Source organism: Balearica regulorum, chromosome 10 (genome assembly GCF_011004875.1).
Source record: "Balearica regulorum gibbericeps isolate bBalReg1 chromosome 10, bBalReg1.pri, whole genome shotgun sequence".
NCBI lineage: Eukaryota > Metazoa > Chordata > Aves > Gruiformes > Gruidae > Balearica > Balearica regulorum.
The window spans coordinates 16661816-16687460 of NC_046193.1; the positions used below are offsets into that span (position 1 = coordinate 16661816).

At 47.5% G+C, this 25645-nt stretch overlaps 1 protein-coding gene across 9 annotated transcripts in view; it reads right to left on the reverse strand.

The window, feature by feature from the left end:
• Positions 1-25645, reverse strand: part of ADAMTS9 (ADAM metallopeptidase with thrombospondin type 1 motif 9) — an 85910-nt gene that overhangs the window by 39967 nt on the left and 20298 nt on the right. For 8 of the 9 annotated variants that reach the window (XR_012837045.1, XM_075762343.1, XM_075762340.1 and 5 more), the window contains 17 exons: positions 25400-25541; positions 25071-25178; positions 20269-20414; positions 13417-13598; positions 13178-13314; positions 12464-12581; positions 12104-12199; positions 8909-9075; positions 8671-8800; positions 7956-8082; positions 5979-6189; positions 5051-5215; positions 3724-3888; positions 2720-2839; positions 1135-1239; positions 823-990; positions 340-624 (listed from right to left, as the gene is read on the reverse strand). Coding sequence is in view for 8 of the 9 variants with exons in the window: in XM_075762343.1 (XP_075618458.1) it covers positions 340-624; positions 823-990; positions 1135-1239; positions 2720-2839; positions 3724-3888; positions 5051-5215; positions 5979-6189; positions 7956-8082; positions 8671-8800; positions 8909-9075; positions 12104-12199; positions 12464-12581; positions 13178-13314; positions 13417-13598; positions 20269-20414; positions 25071-25178; positions 25400-25541 (2572 nt within the window). In the remaining variant the exon portion in view is untranslated. The remainder of the gene's footprint in view (positions 1-339; positions 625-822; positions 991-1134; positions 1240-2719; positions 2840-3723; positions 3889-5050; positions 5216-5978; positions 6190-7955; positions 8083-8670; positions 8801-8908; positions 9076-12103; positions 12200-12463; positions 12582-13177; positions 13315-13416; positions 13599-20268; positions 20415-25070; positions 25179-25399; positions 25542-25645) is intronic. The other variant, XM_075762339.1, reaches the window with a different exon arrangement.

Genomic DNA, 25645 nt, shown 5'->3' on the forward strand with positions numbered 1-25645 from the left:
TTAGGGACTTCCATGATAAAACTGGTCGGGGTGAGAGGAGCTGGCATTAAGGCTGGCTTTGGCAACAGCTCTGCACAGCTGTAAAAGTCCCGGGAGACGGCCAAGAAGCAGAGACTGGCCTTTCCCTCATGGAAAATGATGCCATTAGCTTTCTGCCTGGAGACCCTTGGAGACAGGAGGTGTGAGAGGCCGAGAAGTGATGCTACACCCCACTGCAACACTTGCTGGTGTGAGCAGGGAGCAGGGAACCCTCCTTTCCCTGCGTGGTGACATTAAGAAAAGCCTGCATTAGCCCAGGAAAACAAAAATAAACAGCAATAAAAAAATCAGGGCACTTACAGCACCCCAGGGGCCAATCCTCCACTGATTGCCTCCTGGTATATGCGCACGGTTTCGGTTCGGGCTGCCTCCGGGGTGCAGTTTCAGGCGATGATCCGGATAGAGGAAAGGGTGGATGGGCCTGCCGTAGTCATGGCTGTTTGGATGACAAGGAGACATGGAGCAGTCTTGCTCGGTGGCAGGGAGGTCGTCTGGATCGCACTCACTCCTATCCACCAGCTGGTCACTGTAATTGATGCAGATCACTTGTCGCGTTGCCTTACCTTGACCACAAGTCACCGAGCACTGTGTTACAGTGGGAAAAGGAGACACAGTCACATTTCCAGCTTTGAAAATCAGAGATACAGCTATTGCTAATAATGAACAGCAGAAAAACCTTAATCTCCCCACTTATAAAAGGGCGAGCATGACAGATTAACGAAACACATTTCCAGCAACGACGTCTATAAGACTCTCCTGCAAGAGACAGGATGTGATGCTTACGGAGCTCCACTCCAAGGCCTTCCACTGCCCACATGGCATCACGGTGCACATTTCCGTGGCTGATGGCTTCGGGAGGTGGAAACAAGCTGACTCATCAGCCACCGAGCCCTGATCATCCCGACAGCTGACGTATCTCATCCGGGTACCCTTCCCACACGTCGCGGAGCACTAGGGAAGAGCACAAGCACTCCACTAGAAAGTTTCCTGATATATATTACAAGGGTTTTGGAATAAAAAGCTGGTCAAATACATTTAAAAATATCACATTGTCTACTGTACAATAATCCTCAAAGTATTACAACACACACTTACTGGTGTCCAGGATCCAAATCTCCACTGTGTCCTGTGAATGCCTGATATGGATCTCTTGGCTTCGGGACTATTTGGATGGGGAGGACATGCTGCTATTTCACAGTCCTGTACATGAAATACATGAGGGAAAAGGGGGAAATAAAGAATTTGCGGATGTTTCAGTTAAACCACCTCCTCCTCAGTGTAATTATCAGCAATGCACAACGTCTTGAAAAAAATCTGTGTGCTTGTGTGCTGGCAGGCTTTCTCCTCGCGTCCTCTTGGTGAATCAGCAAAATTTGGTATCAATACCCCGAGGGCTTCATATGCAGAACCTCGGTGGCCTTTTGACTTCTTCAGAACTCTACAATAGGGACCCCCATAACCACGTGCCATCTCCATGCATTAAAACCAGATGGTTTTGAGGCAAAAGATGAAAGTTCATTAAGAGAGTTCTGGTATGAACACACATCTGCAAAGCAGCAACTTTATCGCCCTTCAAAGCTCCCTTCCTTCAGTGCGAGACCTGCAGCCCACTTAATAAAGGTTACGGTGCTGAGCCGATCGCAGCCCTTTGATTCCCTGCAGCCCACCTATATCCACGTGCCGATCTTCACCGCACACTAAGCATGCAAGGTTTTGGGGACAGGCATGTCACTCTGCTCAGCCTTGGCATGGTGCCTAACAGGAGGGCTCGGGTCCTGTCTGGACCTCCTGGGAGGTCTGGCAACAGAAATGATGAACAGCCATGACTTTACTCCATGAGCCTGCGAGTGGTCATTGCCAAAAAGGAAATTAAGACTGATCGTCACTGCAAGGGAGAGAGCGGCTCTTGACAAACGGCATAAATGATTTCCACATTGCTGTGACTTTACTTAGACTGGAGATGTGCATGCCAAGCGATGGCTGATGACAAGTGGGTTTGTTACCCCTTGACTATAGTGCAATTGGTCTCCATACATGGGAAAACCAGCCCTTTCCTAAATGCTGTGGCCTTAGTTAAACTCTGTGAAGTCACGTAGGACTGAAGCTGGGCATCAGCACTACAGCTTCCCTAGATGACAGACAGATGGTAATGTCCTGCTTTATTCAGCTCCTTCAGACACCATGGACGCATCCCCTGCTTGAAATGGGACTTTTCCTTCAAAGTACCAGTGACCACAGCTCGGTAAAAGCCTCCTCAGCAAATTTGCAAAGGGTGTGCAACTTTTCTCAATTTATCCGGCCAGGTGGGATACGTCTGGAATTGTAGCTGGCACATACGCTATATTGTCCAGTGCAGCACACAAGAAATGATGGCCCCTAGCTGTTGTTAGCATCACACACCAATGGTCCTGCAGCCAAGCGAGCCCAGACTGCAGCCCGGCATCCCAGCCCCTGCACAAGCCAAAGGAGGCAGACCCCTTCTTTTACTCTCTGGCTGTCTTCCCATTTTCACTGACTGCTGCTGCTTCACCTCCTGAGCTCTTAGAGGACCAAGATACTGCTCTGCATGGGCTGGCATTCAGGACAAGCCTTTGCTGTAGCAAGACATCCCCTGAAGCTGCAGGCTGGAGGCCTCCGTACGCACGCTGCCAAAAGACGGAGACAGGACAGCAGGATTTACCTGGGTATCTGTTGGCCTGGTTGCAGCATTACACTCGTTATCATCCACCACTGACATGTAGGTGCCCACGACACACTTCACCGCTCTCATCTGGTAGCCTTGGCCACAGGTCATCGTGCACTGGGAGAGGACAAACGGGAGAAAGAAGTGCTGGGTCTGAGTAGCTGCTTCGGTTAGAAAGTATTAATCAGCCCAGCCTGTGTTTAGGCACGCAGCATGAGCAGCAAAAATAAAACCCAGCTTCCCTTCTGGTTTCTCTCCACTTCATGCGTTTCAGCTTTAAATTAGGTCAAAGTTTTAATTCACTGCACCCACCAGAGCCTCACACGCTTCACTTGCTTCCTCGGGAATGAAGGTGAGAGCATCTAAATGATTTACTTTGCTGCACACAGTAAATCATAGTCTGGTAGAAGCTGCATCATATCCTCCTTTAAAACTGGTTGTTCAGCCCCATGGTAGCACAAGCAGCTAATGAATAATTTTGCTGATGGGAAATAAGTCTGACTGGGACAACTGGTCTGGGTTTGCTGCCTTTTTTTTTTTTTTTTTTTTTAAGGCAAGAGCTAACAGCTTTGTGGAAAAGGAGATGCCAGAACACTCCAGGAGAAAAGAGCAACTTGTATTTTAACAGAAAAAAAATCCCTCACCAACCCAGAAACTGGAAAACATTAAAAGCAACAACAGCTATTCAATGGGAGCAGCTTTTCTGTGAAAATTAGGCCACGTATTTACATGTCTAAATATGGATTTAGCAGCATAACCTTGGAAACCCTTTTTTTTTTTTTAAATCATGGCCAATTTAGTGTGACACAGATTAAATTTAGCACAAAGGGCAGGTACTGTTATTGCTGCCCATCTGCTGAACCCAAGCGAACAGAGGGCTGCTTTGGTGTGCAAATCAATTAACACAGTTATGCGGCTGAATTTGGATGAAAGGGTAGCGCCCAACCTCGGCCACCAGCACCCAGGTCCCACCGGCCAGGAGCCCCGCGGCCCTGCGGTACCTGGCCCCACGGCCCCACTTGCCACGAAGCGCACTCCTGCTGCTGGCACGTCTGCACCGACTCCGGCTTCGTTTCGGGATCGCAAAACCTGTCGTTTAACCGATCTTCTCCAAACTGGCACCAGGTCTGGCGGTGTTTGTGCCCTTTTCCACAGGTGACCAGGCACTGTGAGGAGTAAAACGCAAGCTCAGGCGGTGCTGGGGTCGCGCTGCCAGCTCAGCACCTGCCCCGGCGCTGAATAATAAACCTGGAGAGCTGCTGCAACCACCGCTTAAAAGCTGGTGCGGAGAGGTGGCTCTTTAGCTAATGACCACGCGTGCTGGAAAACACACGAGTATCCTGCAACGAGACAGGATTGCTCTCAGGAGCTGGTCCAGAGCAGAGGATGGAGCAATGGAGAACAAAGCCAGGCTAGGACCCTTCAGCACAGGCAAAGTGAGACCACGAAGGCTCTTGACTTCCAGCAGCTGTGAGACACCGGGTAAAGCCACAGCACTGCCCGACAGGGCTTCAGCTGTGCACAGCGGGGTGCCAAAGGCTTGCAAAAAACTTGTTTGGCTCCAAGTCCATGCAATAAGGGTTTCGGCTTCCATGGGCTGCAACCGCCTCTTCCACTGTCCCAGCATGGCTTGGGCTGCCAGCAGCTCAACCCAGAAGACAGATGTTTTGCAGAAAACAATCCCTGTTCCCACTTAATTGCTTTCACCATTTCCTAAAAAAATGCGATTCACAGAAATGAGGGCTATTTGGCCAGAAAGGTGACAAGTAGCCTTTGAAGACTGTTCTCCAGCATCCCCAGTCCTGCTGCAGGGAAAAGCCTATCAAGATATGATTTTGTTGAATTGCAAAGGACACCAGCAGCAGTGGAAGAAGTAATGGTAATAAACAGCAGGGACAGGGCTGAGCAAGATATTAGTAGGGTGAAATCCTGCCCTCCAGCGACAGCCAGAGCTGTCAGGGCTCGTGAGGACAATCTCAGGGGAAAATGAGGGCAGAAGGGTTTTTTCTTCCCAAAGGTGCAGAGGAACCGTGGAAAAACTGGGAAGAAATTACTGCAGAATTGGAGATGAATTAACCTCCGGTAGCTTTGCAGGGAGGGAAACGACCACTTGACCAGCGGTGATAAGGTCAGTGACTTTGCTGCCTGTCTCAAGCCTCCCTGTGCGCAGGCTCGGGGACACCTTCTGCAGGAGGCACGGTGCCACCACGGCCCGGGGCACAAACAAAACATGTGGCATAAGCAGGGACAGAGATTTCTCTTTGCAGGCACCAGCCCCTCAGGGTGGAGGACCCGCAGCGTGAGCCCACCCTGGTGACCAGCACCTACCTCGGACCAGTCACCAGTTTTCCACTGGGGGCACGAGAAGTCACTGCATCGCTGCACCGTCAGCTTCTCCTGCTGACTGCACTTGCTGTCATCCAGGACGTCATTGTAGGTGTTCACGCACATGGCTCGTCGCCGCCGTGTGCCCCCACCGCAGCTCTTGGAGCACTGCGAAGGAGAGACACTGAGTAAATACCTTCTGCCACGCTATTACGGACCAAGAGCCCATGGATTGCTTTCTCCCTCTTTGCAGTCAGGACTGTGAAGAGACTGCAGAAAACCTCCAGAAGAACAATTTGTGCTTTAAGAAATAGGCTGTTACTTTATATATTCCTTTAAAAAGCCAATCTTGGTAAGCTTAATAAAATCTCGCAGCAATGAGTTTCACAAATTCATGTTGGGTTATAACCCCATTATTACTCTTACAAGCATTGCCTTTCAGTTCTCCCAAACGGCTGTTGCTCGTTCACATTTTAGGAGAGATTAGTTCCCTCTAACCAGCCAGCCCCCCATCATGGTGCCCTCCCTGGAAAGTCCCAGGCTTGTCATTCTCTCTGTGCCCAGTCTGCAGTCAGGAATTTTCTTGTTCATGGAAAAGCTAAAAAGTGTAAAGGAAACTAATTTCAGAAGTCCTCTGCTGATGGTAATATGTCCTCCCCAACTCCTGGCAGCGGTGCTGGCTTTGATGGGAGAAGACAGCGAGCAGGGCTTAGCCTAATGAAGACAAAACTTGGGATCCTTAAAAGCATAAATTAATTGCAGTGGAAAATAAGGAGTACCAGGCTGATTTGGACTACAGTGTCCTCCAGAAAAAGCAATGGCAGCAGAATCACTGTGGCCAACTTTTATATACATGCTGTTTGCAAACTAAACAGCCTGACGTACCCCTGCGCAAGGAGGAGACTTTGCCATACCACCGAGCATCCCTTACCTCGGTCCAGGCCGAGTACCGCCACCCTCCCACGTTACAGTCTCCAGTGCATTTCTCCCTCGTGCTCGGCTTGGGCTGGCTGTTGCAGAAGCGGTCGTCGACCTTCTCTATCTTCCCCTCCAGCCTGCTGTACTTGGAGCAGTAGATCTCCAGGGTGCGGTACCCCAGCCCGCACTGGGCCGTGCACTCGCTCTTCCTCGCGATGTGCCACCTGAGCAGAGGACAGCAAACGTCAGCCCTAGTGCGGCACAAACACACGACCCCACGTGAAGGCGCCTGCCTTGGAGAGGATCGGAAGAGGCGAAGGAGCTGCGGGGCTCTGGAACTCCGCAGGTAAGGAGCTCGGGGATGTCTGACGTAAATAAGGAATATATGGTTTTGAGCTGAAAGTTCTGGTTCTTTATAGTAGTTCCCAATGCTTTGTGGTTTCCAAAAACATGAAGCAGTTAATGCTGGCATTGCTCCTTGTGGGGAAGGAACTGTCACCAGGTCCCTTCCAGGCAGCAAAGCCAGGCTGCGAGCCTGTGGGACCACATGAGGCTGCAGGGACAGTCCGTGGCCAAGCCAGGAGCAGCGCTTTGAAGGCTCTCCACCCCACGTTCTGCTGCAGGAGTGCCACCTCGGCCTCTCAAAATGAAAAATGAAAAATACAGTGTCAGAAAACGATCCACACAGGCTTGAGAGATGTGACGAGGCACTCCACAGGGCAGGACACCTCTAAAACTGTTTCAGCTCTCTGAAATGTGAGCAAATGATTTGCTTCAAGACACAGGATCCTCAGAGGTGTCAGTGGGGATTAGGGATGTTCTCTCCAGACAGACAGACTCCCATCCTGGTGCTTCCTTCCTGAGATGGGCAGCGAGGGCCCGTGCTGGTGGTCCTCAAGGACCCACCTCAATACACCCCTGCTTCACATCCGCCCTGGCCCCAGCTCTGGCAAGAGGTGCTGGACACGAGGTCTCATCCAGGGAGATGCCAGAGACCCTGGAGTCATCAGGAGCCGGTTGCCCCTTGCACCTCGCTGGGGTGGCCCTGGGGAAGGGGGCAGTGATGTCCCCGGCAGGTCCTGGGGACCCCGGGGCTGTTAGAAGCGCCCGTGCCGGGACCGCGGAGCCCTGCTCCTAAGCCGAGAGAGCAAACTTCAGCACGGCTCGGAGAAGAATAAGATCAAGGGGATTTGGAGTCAATAGCTGAATGGTGGGAGCCCTCGCATCCCTGCCTGCTTTTCAAAGTCCTGCATTTGCCCTTCTCAAGTTTCCAACCTGTTGCAATGGCAACAGCTGTTACCGCGACAACCCGACCTACAGCCCCTATACAGCCCCTATACGGCCTGGGTTTAACGCTGCCAGAGAAACCCCTTGGGAAACACGGCCATCTGAATTGCTTCACCAGCAGCCGTTTAATTCTACCATATTTAAGCTCCAGAAAGAAAAACAGATTGCTTTTTAAAGGAAAATGGGTTGTGATTATTTAGGTCATGCTCCATCAATTCCAGCGCGCCAGGAGTTGTCTGGGGACAGCCCCAAACCTGCTCTACTCTTAAGCCTATTCTTCGCTCTAAGCAAATGACGATAAATCCAAGTCTTAGTTACTCTTTTGCTTTGAGCATATGAGTTTTTTTCTCTCTTTGCAGACTGTTTTTGGGACAGTGCTGAGCATTTCCGATCCAGGCAGATACGAATTTCAGGCACTATATTGCACAGGTAGGTTTTTCAACATTAGATGATTTTTTTTTTTGTAGTCAGCGCTAATTTAATCCAATAAGAGAAATGCAAAAATGTAGAAAAGTGCCTCTCAAAACACAGCTGGTGGATGTCAATCCCTCTCAGTTGACAAAGAGGCAACTGCTAATCCTTTTCTTTTTTTAAAATCTAATACAGGCTGGTGAGAAAAGGAATTATGGTGAGAGGTGAAAGGAAAGAGGAGTAAACAATAAGTATACGATGTAATGTATATACGCGGCTGAGTAGAGTGCACCTTAATTCACATTCCGTGCTACAAGGCTCAGTGATGGGGTCAGGCTGGGGAATCCGGTCACATCGCTGGTCCGACACTGTGAGCTGATCCGACTCTCTCGTACACACGGGTTTCCTTTTTCGTTCCCCTAGGCAGAAAAAAACCAACCACACATTGTTTGAGTCACACAGGAGAGCGATCAAACCAGTTATTTCTCTTACTCCTTTTACAGTAGCACTTAAGAGACATTTAATTATGCTTTTAAGTCTCTTTCAGAAGAGATGCAGGGAGGGGGTTAAGACTCTCCAAGAGGAGCAGAGGGGGTTTGATGCAGACGAGATGGACGCAGGCAGAGAGCTCCTGCACGCCTGCAAGGACGGGCTCTGCGTGTTTTGCAGGTGGGAACGACTCGACACCAGACCCAAAACCAGACACCGATACCTTCTGCAGCCTTAGGAAATGCCACGTCACCTTTTCTGTGCTTGAGCTTCCCCACCTGCAAACCAGGTTGCAGGGCTTACCTGGCTCAGAGGGGCTCTAAAGGTGCCCCGCTCTGAAACCAAGAAGCAGCAGAGCAGCGCTACACCTCGTATGATCTGATCTGTTACTACAGCCCAGGGAAACAATCACACCCATAACGTGAGAATCTCAAAGAAATCAAATGGAGAGGGACTTGACAGCACTGCCCGGATCCCAGACGGATCCAGGACAGAACTAAGCCTTCCCAAGCACCCACCTTGACAGAGCTTACTGCAGGGCTGCCACGGGCCGTACGCATTCCAGTAAAACTGCTGAGGTTTGTCCTCAATGGGGATATTAAATGTGTAACGAACGTCGGGATTGTACAAATTACCCACTGATAAAACCTGAGGGAAAAAAAGATGAAGCAGAGTAAACCAACAGACTTTGCTGCTCACCATTTTCAGTCCAACAATGCTGGGCAGACTTTTCCACACGCACAACATATACTTCACCTGAAGCGTTATTTCTTGCTCAATCCGATCTGTAGAATTAATCCTTTCAATAGTATTATCCGATCCGCTGTATTCGATCACAGCATTCCCAACTTTGATTTCCCTTTTAAACATACTGACGACAAAGTCTCCATTTAATATAAAGTCTCCTTGACTGTTAGATAAGGCTGCATAGGTGCAAAAAACAAGAACTAAAGACGCAGAATTAACTCATACGTACATAATAACGTGGGTCATGCGCTCTCAGTGCTCCTTTTCATTGGGGTGGGAGGAAAAGCCCACCGGCACTCTCAAACAGAAAGGATGTAAAGAGAGCAGCAGAGCTCTCACAGACATCGTGCCTTCTCCTTTTCCCACCGGAGAGCCTCATTAAAACGAAGGCTGAACGCCTGAAGTTGTTGTTCAGTAGTTCACCCATAACCCAGGGCAGAGACATCCCCAGAAGGCATGGCGGGCCGGCCGCTGTACGCACAACACGCCGTCTGTATCCCCTCACATACCGCAGAAATAACCCTGCCCAAATCTTTTCGTCAGCTGTGCAGGTAGGGTGGCTTCCCTGTTGTTTCCAGGTGTGTTCTTAGGGTAAACGCATGCACCCTAATTGCCCAAATGTCGTTTTCTAGTAGATAATTACAGGGAGTTTGGTCAGTATCTCCCCCCTCTCTCTCCCTTCCCCTCCTCCCCCCTGTACTTTTTATTATTCCAAATCTTAAGGTATGTGAAAGCACTGAAGGCTTAAAGCCTAAACGCTTTATAAAAGGAACAGTTTCCTGAAAACAGCAGTCTGCTGCACAACTTCACACTAATGCGATTATGTAGCTAATTTCCTAAGTTAGTTTCCCCACCATTTCACCCATCACAGCTACATTACTACAAAGCCTCTGTACTGAAAATTCTAAACTTAACACCAAAACACCAAAGGGAAGGTTTTTACACCGAATGAGGAGAGATAATGAAACAAAACATGCTTGGTAGCAAACAAGAAATAGATGGAGAAAAACTCACAAAGCAGACGCTATACTCAACGAAATTCCACACTTTGGAGGCTTTAATGACATTAGGCAGTAGTAAAACTCATTAAAGGATTCATTCCCGTTTACTGTATCTCCTACAACAGTAGGTACACATCTTGGACTTGATGACAACATCAAATTCCTCCTAAATTGTTAAGCAACTACAAGGTTCACAGTACCGAGGGCCCAAGATTTCACACTCAGTGAGCTGCAAAATAAGTGGACACATGCACACTTCTCATTTGCTTCTAGTCAGGCCTAATGTGAAGAGATGCTTTCCCAGCAATATTAAAGCAACATTAAAGATGATTTGACTTCATTGCTTCCCAAGAAGATTAAAGGCCCTCCAAGAAGAGCTGAGAAGTTCTTTGGGGCTCCTTCTGGGGTGAACCAGTTTGAATAGGCACAACACAGGGAGGATTGTTTTTCTAGAAAAGATGAATAATGAAACATACCTCCCTCCCACAGGATCGAAAACTCAGTAAGGTTTTCTTGGTATTGATGTGCATTCATAGAATGATAGAATGGTTTGGGTTGGAAGGGACCTCAAAGCCCATCTAGTTCCAACTCCCCTGCCATGGGCAGGGACACCCTCCACTAGCCCAGGTTGCCCAAAGCCCCATCCAACCTGGCCTGGAACACTTCCAGGGATGGGGCATCCACAGCTTCTCTGGGCAACCTGTGCCAGTGCCTCACCACCCTCACAGGGAAGAATTTCTTCCTAATATCTAATCTAAATCTACCTTCCTTCAGCTTAAGGCCATTACCCCTTGTCCTATCACCACATGCCCTTTTAAACAGTCTCTCTCCAGCTTTCTTGTAGGCCCCTTTAGGCAGGCCTTCATGCTGCACCATCTCATTTCATTGCTGTGAACGTGCAGAAAGGATGCAAGGTGGCTGTAAGTGAACAGCCGCGTGCGTGCCGGGACAGCCAGCCTTGCACGACCCCAGTCTGGGAATGAGGACGGGGCAGGACCCGCTCAGCTTTTTGCTGGAATGAAGGGTCCAGCCACATGGGTGGCATTTCAGAGCGACAGCCAAAGCTGTCAGCACCGTTTCCCTTTGGTGCATGATAGTCTCCTCTACTTGTTTCTCAAGTGAATTCCTTTACCTTTGATGGTGTAGGAACCACCAGCCTAGTCCCGTTTTTAACATACCCGGTTACAGCAAGCACTTAGGCTAAGCCCAATATTTTGCAAAAACAGTAACTCAGGGGTTTTTGTGAGATGAAACAAGACGAAGTGCCCTGCTCAGGGATGTAAATACAGGAACCCACGCTACCGGAGTGCAGCTGGCACTGCCAGGCATGGGGTGTGCAGAGAGAAGGAACAGAGCTGGGAGAGCAGACATCTCCCTGGGACTGCAAGGGGCCACAGACTGACTCCCTGCTCCGTCAGTGGCCTGAACAGACTCCGAGGGACACAAACAGGGCTTAATGGCAAAACCAGCCTTCAACTGGCAGGTGTAACATCAGTCGTAACGTGCCGTTGGTTATCGCTGCTATCGAACCCAAACAGAACTCTCTATGGGGTGAATTACTGATCAGCATGGTGGAAGAGACACGTGGCCGTGCTAAAAGCATACGTGCGTGCAGCAGACTGGTCTAACGCACACCGCAAGCATTTTCACCTGGCTCTGGAGACATACCCACAGATTAGAAAAAACAGCGACTACGAATGTCCAACAGCCAAAGGCCAAGTTTTTGTTAGGTTTAAATCAAACCAACATCTTTGGCGCAGGGTATTTCATTACAGTTACAGATCATTGTCAGGCAGGGTATGGCATATTTACTCTCCAGCCAAGGCATGGTGACAGCAGAGACGTGTTAAGTTGCAATGAGAAGACTCCAGCAGAACTCGGAAGCCTGTTTGGTTCCCAGCTTAGTACCTTAGCTCCCACCCACAGCCCAGGCTCGACAGTCCTTCCCAGCCCAGAGATACTCTAAGGGGATATTTCTCGTAATCTAAGAGCCTCCCAAACTTTGCATCAAGGATGGCATGAACAAAAAGAAGGAGCAAGATAAGGCTGAATGTTTGGTAGACATATGAGAGAAATTCTCGATAAGAAAATATCTCCCTTCAACAAATTCTTCATCCTCCCTAGCAGAGAGCAGCCAGTAGATATATCACCACAACCAGACAATAAAGCAGAGTTCTGGACTGAAACAAGGACTGCAACTCACCCAGGTAGTTGTCATCCTCTGGCTTCCCTGAGTAACTGTGCTGACGCACATCAATATTAGTTGCACCAGCTGGGATGCGGACCACAACGTTATAGCCTAGAAAAGATTTAATAGAAAGTCAAGGCTATTACACAGACATTTCATTTGCTTTTTACAGGGGGATGGGAAATGAGCAAAATTACCTCACATTACACAAGCCAATACTTTTCATTTAGGGATAGCATAAATAGTTATAAAATGGAATATGCTATAGCTAGAAGGATTTTGCATTTTACATCAGTGTTTTTGTAGATTAAGTGTGGTAATGGCTTTTATAGACGCACATTTTTCACTATAAAGTTTTTAGCAACAGATTCTTACCATAATGCACCGTGTTAAATGTGCCCGCAACAGTTTTGCATGAAGAATTATCCCCACCACAAACACCACATTTATCTCTCCTTGCTTTTGAATTCAGCACATGATCACATCCAGCTTGCTTTAAGAGAGAAATTGAAAAAAACTAGATTGAGCAAATACAGACTAGAACAGCATTTATAAACCTCCCAATTAAGGCACACAAAAGCTTTGCATGCAAAAGGCTGCCGTGAGACAAATTGTTTTGCTTCCCCACGTTTTTCTGCTGATTTACAGTGTGGCCATCCGACACCATTTTCACATAAAAGGCTTTTTTACAAAGTGAGAATCAGAACTGCCATTTGCACCGGGCGATGCCCTCGCTACAGAAAACTTCTTGCGTTGGTTGTTCCCATAGAGAAAAGTGTGAAAAATAATTGTGAATGGAAAAGCAAAGGGTCTGACCAGGAAGAACTGGGGCAGAGCACCAAAGGAAGCATCTTTTGGATTCAGGCTCAGTAACTTCGGGCAGATGTACGACCACCCTCCACGCGCGGCTCTTCTGCAAACCTGGAGGTTGCCGCAAGCTTCAGCCGTGGCTCGTGGAGCCCGTGGGTGCTGCTGGCAGCCCCCAAGAGAAGAGGGCACGCCAACGACCAGGCAGAGCAAGGTGCAGAAGTGCCAGCCTGCCACGCGAAACTGCAATCACCCTCGCTAAAGAGAAGGGAAAATACTTACCCGACAAAGGCCCTGCACACAGATGTCATTCGTGTCAGGGCCGCAGGGCGTCCCGTCGATGACGCGATCCCGCAGCTGGTAATACGCCGTATTTCCCGCCACCCGGCAGAACAACTTGCACCGATCCTTCATCAGGACTGGGGAGGGGAGGGAGGAAAACCAGAAGCACGTTATCCGAACGCCACCACCCCGACACGGTGACGCAGTAGGCAGGATCTGCATCCCCCCCCGCCACTTACTGCCGCTGTATTTGGGAACCCAGCGCACGTTCGTGGGCAGCCCGTTGATGTTAAAGTGCTTCCCGTCGAAGTCAGCGCACTGCTCATCCCGGAAATCCTTCTTCAGCTTCGAGCACGGTTCAGTGTTGCAGGATTTAAACTTCATGCGACGACCCACGCAGTATTTCCCACCGTTTTTAGGCCTGTAGAAACAAGATCAGGCTGGAAACGAGATGCAATTGCAATTCTGCAACCTGTTCAGCACAGTCGGGATTTGCGACACCGTTTTGTGGGCACTGTCTGTGTGTGTGTCCTTAATCGATATCCTAGGCTCACGGCAGGAAAGTTTATGCAAGCGTCTAATAAAAAAAGACCATACATGTGATGCTAAAAAGGGATGAAAAAGGGAGTATTTGCTCTCTGATAAATGCAGCTGTAGTGAGAGAAGCCAGAGAGGAAAGGCAACACCTTCCTTCCTAACTGAGGATTTAACATCACACTGAGGGATTCCATACAGGACCATCCTTCCACAATCCCATCAATCCTATGGATTTGGTGGCTGAGAGTTTGCATCTGATCTACTGGGTTGCAAATAACTAAACATCACGGCAGAAAGGAGAAAGAGCTTCCCCGTGGAGGCTGAAAGGCCAGGCAGCACTTAGTTCTTCGGGATTTATAGCCCAAAATGGTAGAAATGGTAGTGCTGGACACTTTTAAAGAACTTTATCTCCACATGTTCCAGAAAGCACCAAATGGCCAATAAATACTTCACCCCCATTTTATAATAGGATGACTCTGGTATAAACTGGGGAGTGCGATATCATCCAAACCACATCAAAGCCAGTGGATAAGCCTAGGAGAAATTGTCATTTTGAATCTCCCAACTCCCAGATTCAGGACTGTAGTCATAAAACTATTTTTGTCCTCGTACATAGATGGAGCCTTTGCCAGACAACAGTTCACTTCGGGAACCAAAAAAGCCTCTCCCACTCCAGCCGCTGTCAGCAGCGGCGCAGGAGCGAGCGGCTCGTAGATGGCATCCGAGGAGCCCAGCGGAAGGCACTTTTCTGGTGAGGACTCATTTTCAGCTTTGGTAGTGCTGCGAGGGATACAAGCTATCCTATTTACTGTCTGTTCAACAGACATTTCTTCTAGGAACTCAGGTAAGGTTTCATATGGCCATCTACGTGCAGCCTTCTACGTATATAACAAATTGTAATAATAAAATAAAAAAGGATGCACCATGCTTTAAATGTTCCGGAAACCCCCCAACCATCTCTGCTGCTCTCTCTTGAAACTTCAAATGAAATTGGGAGGGCATGGTGGAGGCTTCTACAAGCTACCGCCATTAACATGCATAATAAACACTGCAGTACCACCCAAGCAGCTTTGCTTTTCCAATGTTACAGAAGGAAAGATATTGCAATCCGATTGAAATGTTGGCAGGGTCAACCCTGGGAAATCTGTAATTAACCAAAAAGGAAAAATTATACCAGCTAAGACCTGGACTCAAGGGAGATGAATTTAACGTGCATCCCAGCCATCAGCACGGGAAAGCCGCCACTGGCTGAGGTCAGCCCCAGCCTCTCCCTTTAACCGGCTGCTTCAGAGGAGTCAGCGGAGGGCAAGAGCATCCCGAGCACCTGGAGCTGCTGTGTCCTGACCATGTCATGCTGGGGTGCGTGTACAGAGTCAGAGAGTGGCCCTCGAAGCTCAAGACAATGTCTGTGCCCAGCTTCTGCTGCAAAATAATCACGAAACCTACACCTCCTACCCAACTTCTGAACAGAACGCCTGCACTAGCAAGGAGCACAGCTCAGAAGAGCGACTCGCCAGGTGCTCAAGTCCTGCACTCACGCCTCCTGCCTTTCAGTGCTTGTCTTCAGGATGGGCTCTGTCCTGCCCCGGGACAGACAGCACCCCAGGGGTGCTGGCAGAGAGCACCTGCCTCAGGAAGCTGGTTTGCTTTCGAGAGACCTCCCGAAACACGAACTGAGTGATGAACAGGAACCATCCCTGCCCTTAGCATGGAGATGCCCACTGTACACCCTCCAGGTTGAATGCAGTCAGCATCTCCTAACATAACAGAGACAGAAAACCCCTGCACATGTTTGAGCATCTCTACACAGAGTCAATAAGTTCCTACAGCTGAACACAATTTTTTTTGGCATCTCTTGAAGCACAGGCACATCAACCACCTATGAAGCCCAGCAGTGCTTGTTCTCCCACACATAACAATTCTTCACTCTTACATTTGAAAACAATTTGTGACTCAAGTAGCAGAGTTCCTGTGAGATAAATTGGGAGACAGAGGCACAGAGAGGGGCTTGCAATTGCCTAGAGACTACCTGCAAAGTAGGGAAGGGCAGGCAGACTTCCCAGCACCCCACCAGCACCATGCTAGGGATGCTCACAGGTTTGGCAGAAGGAGCTGTCTCCTCCAGCAGCCACGGGTGAGATGCAGACCAGCTACACACATGGGATTTTTCCTGCCAGCATCCTCTCCTCGAGACATGCACTGCCATGGGGCGGACGCCTCAAGTTCTATGCTAAATTCCAAGGGGTATGATTTGTCTTCAGGCACAGCCTGGAGCCATAGCTGGTAACATCAGCTCCACCTGCTCAGAGGGTGACTCTCACATGGCATCTGGAAACTAAACGTGTGTCGTTTGCAAAGGTTTCTGGTGTTTGCAATTAAGCAAGTAACAGCGATAAAAAGCCCAAGCGTTCGCACAGCGCCTGGTGCAGATTTCAGTTTATGGATTTATTTCATGTCAGTTCCTAGTGAAGCAAATCTAAACCCAGTTTCTACCAATTTGCTCTATTCTCCACCTTGGTGTGACAAACGACTTGAATTAATTTAACTGATTACATTTGTGACCGCTCCAGAGCAAACCCAGCGCAGCAGCCCCTGCGGACACATCCTGGACTCCTCCTGCCTCGCAGGGACAACAGTGATTTCTGGGGGTTCCCACCACCGGAGCGCTTCCTGCAGACTATTCCCATGCGGGCACGTTATCTACCTCCAGCTACAAAGGGACGGCTCGACCACCTCACTACACAGCACATGCGGAAACTTCTTCGCTGTGACAGCAGCAGCACAGTCCAGACCTCGGTGAGCCCAAATCATTCACAGGGGAGTTAACAGGATTCATCATTTTCATTTTGAAAGCATTTATACCACAGCAGGACTGTTGCAGTTTGACAAAGGCTCTAAATTATGCAAACCTCTAGCAAGGCATTTCTTTAAAAAAAAAATATGCAATTACAACAGTTTTATCACATTGCTTCCAATATAAATCAATTTAATTAAAATGAGACTTTTAAATATTAAGTTAGTTAAGAACAACATGCAGGAGCCTTTTTTTTTTTTTAAGGGTATGTCTAACAAAATCCAAAGATCCCAAGCTACCGTATAGTTTGCTTTTCTCTAGACATGACCCACGAGATTGAGAGAACACTGAACACATGGACACACCACAAACTCAAGGATCCTAAAACTTGCCATCGTATTGCAAACTGTCAGCTTCGTAACTGTGACAGTAAATCTCCTCTCGGGGCTGAAGCACACTCACACGTCTGACATTTCAAAATAGCCCCAAACCACCCTGACAGTTTTAGGGTGTTTTTAAACCAGCAGTGCTTTTCACAGAGTCTGAGTAAACAGAAAGAGCTGACCCTGGGAAATAAGTCAGCCTCATATAACATCGATTTTCAGTGTCACGAAGAAATACGGGATACTTCACACTACGTAATATTTTTACGGATAATCACCAATGATGTACCACAGAGACAGAAGGGAATGCAGTGAACGCACAGAAACCTCCTTGTTCTCTATTCCCCTTCTCTCTGAATCATCTATTTGATCAACTAACGGCCAGCATGGATCCACTTTCAATCTAGCATAATCCCCCACACAAGCTCCTGCTCACACCCTGGCTTCGCTGCATTTCTCCCAGCACGTCAGAAACGCTCAGGACACAGCAGACGTGCCTGGGGAACAGTGGGGTCTTATCCCCACTCCCATCCCAACAGGTCTCAAATATACAAAGCTTAATGCATCATCTGCAATTACTAACCTTGAACGTTTTTGCTTGCAGACCTTAAGGCAGCGCCCAACTCTCAGCGGTCCAGGAGCAGCAGGTACAGACACCTCACTGAGAAGCACTGTTCTGGGGTGCTTTGCATGTGCTCAGCCCTGGGGACACACAGGCTGCCACAAGGAAAGGCCCCTGGAGAATTAACTATGGGGTACATGTGTTCATCTGCACGTCTGCCTATGCGCCTCCGCTCATGCAAAAGCTGTGAAGCTCTAGCGTGCGCAGATCAGTTTGAGATCTCCTTCGCAGCATCCTGGGAGGCCCTGGGAGCCGGAACTGGTACATGTGCTGCCAGTGGCCAGCAGAGTTATCTCCAGATGTGTTTACATGTCAAGCTCAGACAGCTTTCAGCACAGGTAGATACTTTTGTGATGGACTAAAATGCAGATGTGATCAGACTTGCATCCAGAGATAACATTCCTGAAAACAGGGCTCCTGGTATTGACATCTTATGAAATATGCTTTTTCCCCACAATTCTGCAGCTATGCCTTGCTTTGAAAACCAGAGCTTGCACCACAGACCCTTTACGTGATGCGCTGCAGCCATGGGCTTTGTCTGTACCAGCCAGCCTCGGATTCCCAAGTGGGCAATCTTGGTGGGAAGGGTCTGGTCTGGTTAGCTAATACATTCCTTCGGTGTATGTCAAAACACAGCCTGCTGCCAGTGCAGAGGCTTACAGCTTCCTGCAGCCCTGCAAAATACTTGTCCACATAAGTGTCAGAGCACATTACAGAGGCAGGAGCTGCAGCCTTATTTTCTGTACTGTGGCACAGGGGGTTCATTTTCAATACCAGAATTAACACAATATTTTATTAGCATGCAAGATACCACCCCAGATCTTCATGCACAAAAAAAAAAAAAAAATCTTAAATAAGCTAAACCATCTTTGAATATAAAAGACTTAATAAAAACTATTTCAGATGTTACTCAAGGTATCTGGGTTGGTTTTGCTGCCTTCTACAACAGAGGAGAAACAGAGACTACACCTATTCTGTATAGTTTTGAAGTACTTTAAAAGCAGCAGAGGCAGGAGAGCACCCAGCAGTGTCTCAGCCCCGTGATAACGGGGATGCAGATGGTGGGAGCCCATGCTACAATGTCAAATTACGGGGGCAAAACAACAGAGTGGGTGTAAAGCTCTGCGGATGGTGCTAGGACAGACGACTCGCTGCAGAGACTTCACGAGGGGCTGGGGAAGAGGCCAGTGCCAGCTACACGGCTCTTGAAAGGGGGCCTGGAAAATAACCACTGTTAGTGATAAACGCAGGGGATTTCACAGGCAGCTTGGTGCCTAGCATATTTAGGTGCTTTTGCAAATCCCAGCCAAAACAATACGCCTCATGAAACATCAAGATACAAAACACAAGCTGTGAGAGAAGATGGAATTTAAAATCCCTTGACTAGCCTTTAGGATAAAGGAGATTTTCTATCACAAAAAGCTATCAGTCCAAACAGACGCCTCTCCAGAAGATGGGAATACTTCTCACTGACAGCATCCAAAGGTTGAGCAGCATAGCTATTTTTGCATGTGGAAAGATATTTTATTTTTGTGTCTCCATGGCTACTGGAAGACCAAATAGCATGTGCTGACTCAGCACAGTGAGACGAGAACTCTTTTACACCTGTGTGTTTCTCAGCATCATTTTAATTAACGTGCTGGTGTCCAACTCCCTTAGCTTCAACCCTTCTGTCCTCTTTCGACGCTTGCCCAGCCGCGCTGAGGCAGCCTCTCCGGTCCCTCCACCACCAGTGCCGCAGGTACAAGCTCTCCCTTCTCCCATTAGCAGTGATGAAACTGTCACTGGTGCATCGCTAATGGCAACTTCCTTGGCAATAAGCTGTCCAACACCAATGATGAGAAAGTGGAACGAGCCTGCTCAAACATTTTAAGACCCCTTGGTCCAAGGAGCTCTGCAGACCTGTCTCCTCTCCGTGTCTCAGTCCCAAATGAGAGCCTGGAAAGCATCCTGTCCACCCCCTTCTTGCTCTCATGGGCTGAAAGGAGACAGTTAAACAGAAACCAGCACAGTTCGCAATTTATGTAGACAGGCTGTTTTCATACCAGTTGCTCAACCTATTACTAATATTTTGCTGGCCACACATTCGTCTCATGGAAGCCCACGGCAAAATTCCCTACCATTTCAAAGGGTGAAGGATTTTGCATTCCAGGCTGACGGCAAACATTTTTGAGAGCCACTTTTTAATGGGGCACAGATTTCTGCTGAGGTTTGGCTAGTCTGCACCAGCCGACACGTAACTGTCTAAAGGATCAGCTGCAAAACCAGCCAGAAGCTGCAAAACCAGCCAAAGCAGGAATAAAATGGTAGAAAACCATTTTTATGGTATAAAGAATCTGTAGGAACAGCTGCAAAAGCAGTCAAAGCAGGGGTAAAATGGCAGAAAATGGATAAAACCATGGCTTCTTCCTTTCTCTCCTTTCTGATCCACAGCTCTGAAGGAAGAAAAACACCTTTGGAAGTAGAACCCCAGCTGTGCCCCCCCACAAAAACAGGAGGCAATAAACCCAGGCAGATATTAGCTTTTTCCTTCTCTTTCTGTTGAACAGAACCCTTTTTAGCGCTCTTTACCCACAAACCAAACCTGCAATGAGCTCCTCCTGGGTTGCCGCGCTGCCTCATCCATGCCCGGCAAAGCCACCGGTCCCCGGAGCGCACACGGGCTGGGGACAGCCAAAGGGGATTTTGGCCCATTTGGGCAACCCAGCTGCTCTTCCCCATTTCACCCACCAGTGCTTCCTCTCCATCCACTTACTCGGGCCTGTTGCACTCTCGTATTGCCGTCTTTATGCCGCCGCCGCAGGTTCTCGAGCAGGTCCCGAAAGGGCTCCACGTCCCCCACGCTCCGTCTATCACCGGCGCCTCTCGCTCTTTCGGCACGCACATCCCAAACCGGCAGTGCTGCGCGCGGAGGAGAGAGATGGGAAAGGTGGGTTTGCATCGCTTTTCCGTTACAAGCCGACCACCAGCGACCAGCCTGGGTGCCAAGACTTGTGCTTGTTTCTCAACCACTCAAAAAATGCAGCAAAAATTTTGCAATTAAATAAAACTTTTCTTCTTTTCTTTTTGTCTGTCACCCCCATATTTTTTTCTCTCTGCACCATTAAATGAACAAGCAAAGGCAAGCTGCAGAGTCCACGGGAGTGATTTATGGGAAGAAGACTGAGGATACCAGCAACCACTGAATATTCCCTGTTTACTGGTGCCGAACAGCACGGCAATTCTCGGGTGCTGGCTTTTCAAAAAGCTGCTTATCTGATTTCTTGGAGAGCAGCAGGAACCGCACCGTGTCAGGGGAGGAGACAGACAGAAGGGAAAAAACCCAGGGACAACTCAAACCTCCCCACAGCTGTACAAAGCCTCAGAACAGAAGAGAGAAAAGGAAACTTCCAAAACCAAAGGGCAAATAAAATAGAAAAATGAATTCCTCAATCCAAAAATTTTTTTTTTTTTTTCACCCAGCCACAACATGGGACTTGCCAAGGCCTGGCCTATGCTTTTGTTTTCCAGCTGTAACTCTTGTTTTCTTTTGTTTAGAAGACTGATTTAAATTATCTTGGCAAGCCCCCATCCTCCATTTTTATGGTATAAATTGTGTCCCTTTGGGGTATGTGTCCTAGTTTGACTATGCAGACTTCTGGGGAGGTGAGATTTAGGGCAGAGTCACCTTCTGGCGCCACCAGAGTGGATGGAAAAGTGCCCCAGGACCCGTGAGAGCTGGGCTCCCCTCTCACTGAACGGTGCTTGCTAAAGCAGATTTAAACCCAGAGATACACTCAATCTGCCGGTGGATGCCTAAATCTTTGCAATTACAGGAAGCCCAAACATTGCTGATTGCTCACAAATTAGAAGAGGTTACAGACTTAAAGAAGAAAACATGTAGTGCATCATTAAAATATTCCCTTACAATATTTTTCTGCACCAGATGCTGTTCAGGCAGGGAAACACCTGACGATCTTTATGGCAACAGGGTTCAATTTACGGATGGGCTGCGTTTTTCCAGTGCTTTCACTAATAGCGGGACAAGGTTGTATCAAGACACACCATGAGCTCATTCCCCTTTCTAGACATCCTTATGAACCACCTTAGAGAAAGCTATCTAGGAAAACAGAGCAAAAATCAAGCTATCACGGGGGTTGTGCATCCAGCTGACGGGACACTGGCTCTGCAGCCCGTCTAACACCTTTTGCCCACGATGGCCAGGTTGTCGCATTGCTTTGCTGATGGAGAAAGCAGATCTCAGGTGCATTTGGGCATGGTTTGACCTCATAGCTCGGGCCCTAAATGTTTGCTCAGAGATGAGCGTCGTCTCTAGGCTACAATGTGTCCTGGATTCACTTTCATTTGAAGATTTGATTCCCCAGAGAGAAACTGATTGAAAATTATCAGCTACAGCAAAGGACAGGAATAAAATAAGCTGAAATGCCTGTTTCTTTGCTGCAGGACAAAGCCTTATGATGTACAATGCCTCCTGGCATTTAGACAGTTGAAAAACTGCAGGATGGGGACTCCTCTGCCAGTCCTGTACAGGGACAAAGAGGTCCGACAGCTATCATCAACGTACAAAAATACATGACACCAATCCAGCAGCGCTGTCCCAGTGGAGAACTCACAGCAATGTTGATGCTCACAGCTAAATATATAACCACAGTCATGCTTGGCACCACTGACCCAGAGAAGACGATTGAATAGCTAACTAGTGAATGTACACAGCTAACAGACCGTGACATGACCTATATGTCTCCCATCCGATGGTTGAGAATTAACCAGGAAATCACCTACATCCCTTGATTTTATTAAAAATTGAGGTTTGGAGTTGATGGTAAATCAAAAGTGGGGAGAAAAAAAAAAAAGAGCAGCTGTTTTAAATAAACAGCAAGATTATCTTATGGAAATGCAATGGCGTTTCTTGGAACCACACTGAATAGTCTGGCTGTGCAACCTTCGTGCCTTTTGTATTTTAAAAATAATTTCTATGTTGAGTTACAACAGAAAAACTAAAAAGCCTGCCAAGGTTCTCTTTCCTATGAGCTTACAGATCAGAGAGTGGAGAGAATAAAAGAGGTTTTGTCTGGAGCAAATTCAAAATAACTTAGACACAGTTCGAGCAGGAGAGCAATGGCAGGGACGGGAGACACTACAACAGACTTTCCTTTCCTTTGTCTTGCCACTGGAGTCCCAGATAATTCACCAAATCCAGCTCCCATCCTTGGGCTGACTTTGGCTGAATAGATTAGCAGGGGGCAGACAAGTGCTGTGAAGCTTCATGCATGCATAACATATACGCTACCTGCTGCCATACGGCAGGAGACAGAAATGATTACTTATTCGTCTACTCTTTTTTTTACCATTCTTTAAACAACCCTGAAAACCACGAGAGATAGAGGCCCAAGTTTACGACCCTCTTTATTTTCTTTCAGTGATTTATTTCCACCCGACAACGCACTGGTGCTGTGAAACACTGTAAACCATCACGACTGGTGCTTACCCAGCAAAGGCCAAACTCTGGGCTGGGCTTATTACTTGATTTAGCGATATTAAATTCAGTGTCCTCACATGCAAAATATGCATAAACTAATACTCCCATGTTGGTTTAGCGTCCTTGATTTAAGGATAAATTTAGAGCTCAGTTAAATCTACACCCCAGCAGTTTTAGCTAGATTTTCCTTAGCTATTCAGGCTCCCTTTGTTTCCAAAGGTATCTCCATAAAAAATGGCACGGTATTTTCTCCATCCACCAGCCCATATATCACAGGCTTTAAACCTACAGACTTGAGGCAAGGCATTAGTCAGCAAGCAGCAGTTTTGATGGGGCTCCTGGCCATAGCGGAGTACCAAAATAGCGATTTATTCCAATGAACAGCACTCCAAACTCGCACCTCAGCACTTCACAAGCCCAAGTAAACACTGAGGACGAGAGAGTTTATGGTGATCCAAACCTTAAGCTTGAATTAGACCAGCACACCGATAGAAGAATTACTCTGTAAAGCATTTCTTTTAGAATACCCTCAAAATGCCTGAACACAAGCGGACCGCATTAGCTTTTCTTAAGTGCCCATCTGCTCTCAGCTGAGAAGTTCAGGTCACACTTGTCTAATTTGTCTAAACCTGTCAAATTGTCTAAATTTGAGGACTGAAATATTTTTGCTTACACGGTCGTTATTAAGAGCCATGCAGCTGGAGACCACCTCTCGGCTGACACAGGGTAACTTTGAGGAGGTGCTCACTTGCTGTTCTTTGTGCATCCCTCTGGTCATATTCAAGGGTAACTACAGGTTTGTCGAAACAAAATTGCAGCCCAGATTTTTGGCATTTCAAGAAAACAGTTATTTCTGAGCTTCCAGCGGTGAGCAGACCTCAAGCTCACCAATGGAGAAGTTGAAGACACAAGGTCTCAAGTCACAGGGAATCACAGATGCCTAAGCTTTATCCTGAGTCTCAAAAAAGTGGGGATTTTACATAAAAACATTAAATATTCGTGCACCACTGGCTCCAAGGAGTAGCACAGGAATAGGATTTCCAACCACATCTCTAAGGCACATTCTCAACAACAAAAACAAACGTCTTGGCTGTGCTTTTCCCTAGGAAAGGAAGGCAAATTGATACATTATGCCCATTGTCTTGAAGGAAATCAGCCAAGTGTCATTGAACAATTCACTTTTCAGACATATGCAACAGACCATTAATTACCAAGGAGATCCACAGCCCGTATGGAAAATTATATCTAAAATAGCATCCAGATATTTTTATCAAAATACATTTGAAAGACTATGAATTAAAATGTTGACTCTTTCTAAAGAAAACTTTAACTGTTGATCATTAATAGCCAGAAAAGCAAATTTTTAAGCTATACCTTGTAGAGTAACATCACACTTTTTTTTACTAGACCCAGATGGAGATTGTTTTTGTTCGGACACAAATGATGAAAACTAGTTAGCATTTTTCTTCAAAAGCTTCAGTATCTCAATAAAAGAAAAAGATAAATCCTCTCAACTATTTTTCTCAATATCTGGACAACTAAAAAATAAATACTTATTCTAGAAACCACAATGCTAGCTGGAAACTATCATTGCATGTGGAAATTGAAAATTTCTATGAATTACTGCCAAAACTGTTCCATACAGAAAATGTCAACCAGTTCTATACTTTACTCTGAAGTTGTGAAGACGAAAAGCCAGTTGGCGAGTTTGTGTTACGCAAAATTACTAATGGCTTGCATCACAAAGGAAATTGCTAATAAAAGCCAAGGAAAGCTTTACAAAAGTTTTGCTCAGGAGTTCACGTAAGGGCATTAATTTAAAAACATAAGCACTCCAGAAGGAATACCTGCTTTAAACAATGTTATACCAAGCAATTGATTTTAATCACATTATCTAGGGTAGAGTTGACCCATGCATACCAGGCTTGAAACTCACAGAGCTGCTTTGGGCTTCCACCCTTGGCAGTCAGCAGCTGTACCCCATACAACTGGCCATTGGGACGGGATAATTTTGACTGAAACGCTTAGCCTGAGCCCTGGGAAACACAGCTACAAGGCACGAACTAGGTATTACAGACCTTTCCAGGCTCACATTCTGTCCCATCAGCCCAAGGCGTGTGTTGAGTACGACATCCCTTGTGCGCACCGTCGATGTTAATACACCAAAGTCGCCGACACTGCATCTGCTTAAGTTATCGAAAAGACAAAAATATTAAATAAATACAGGCCACATGCCTTACCAGATAGATGATCCTTTATGAAATTACCCCCCCAGGTTTTAGCATTAACTCACAAGCTCGACAATAATTTCATGGCTTAGCGAGCCTCCCATTAACACATCCAACCCCAGGAGGCCTTATTTTGCTCTGGCAACACCAGGAAAACCAAAGTGTGGAATTTCACTTACCATATACGGGCACACTTGAGATCCGGGGCCAAAAATTAACTCACATTGTTTGTTGACATCATAAATCAGCCCCGGGAGCTGCTGAGGCAACGTATAAGTTCTTGATGAAGGTTCATCAAGCAAACACTCCCCATAACCAGTGCTACAACACAAAGCAGAAAACCGGTGTCAAACAGGAGGCGATGAGACTAGAACCCATTGGTGTTTACCCGAGCCAGCCTTAGGGCAGCCGTGCACCGCATTTGC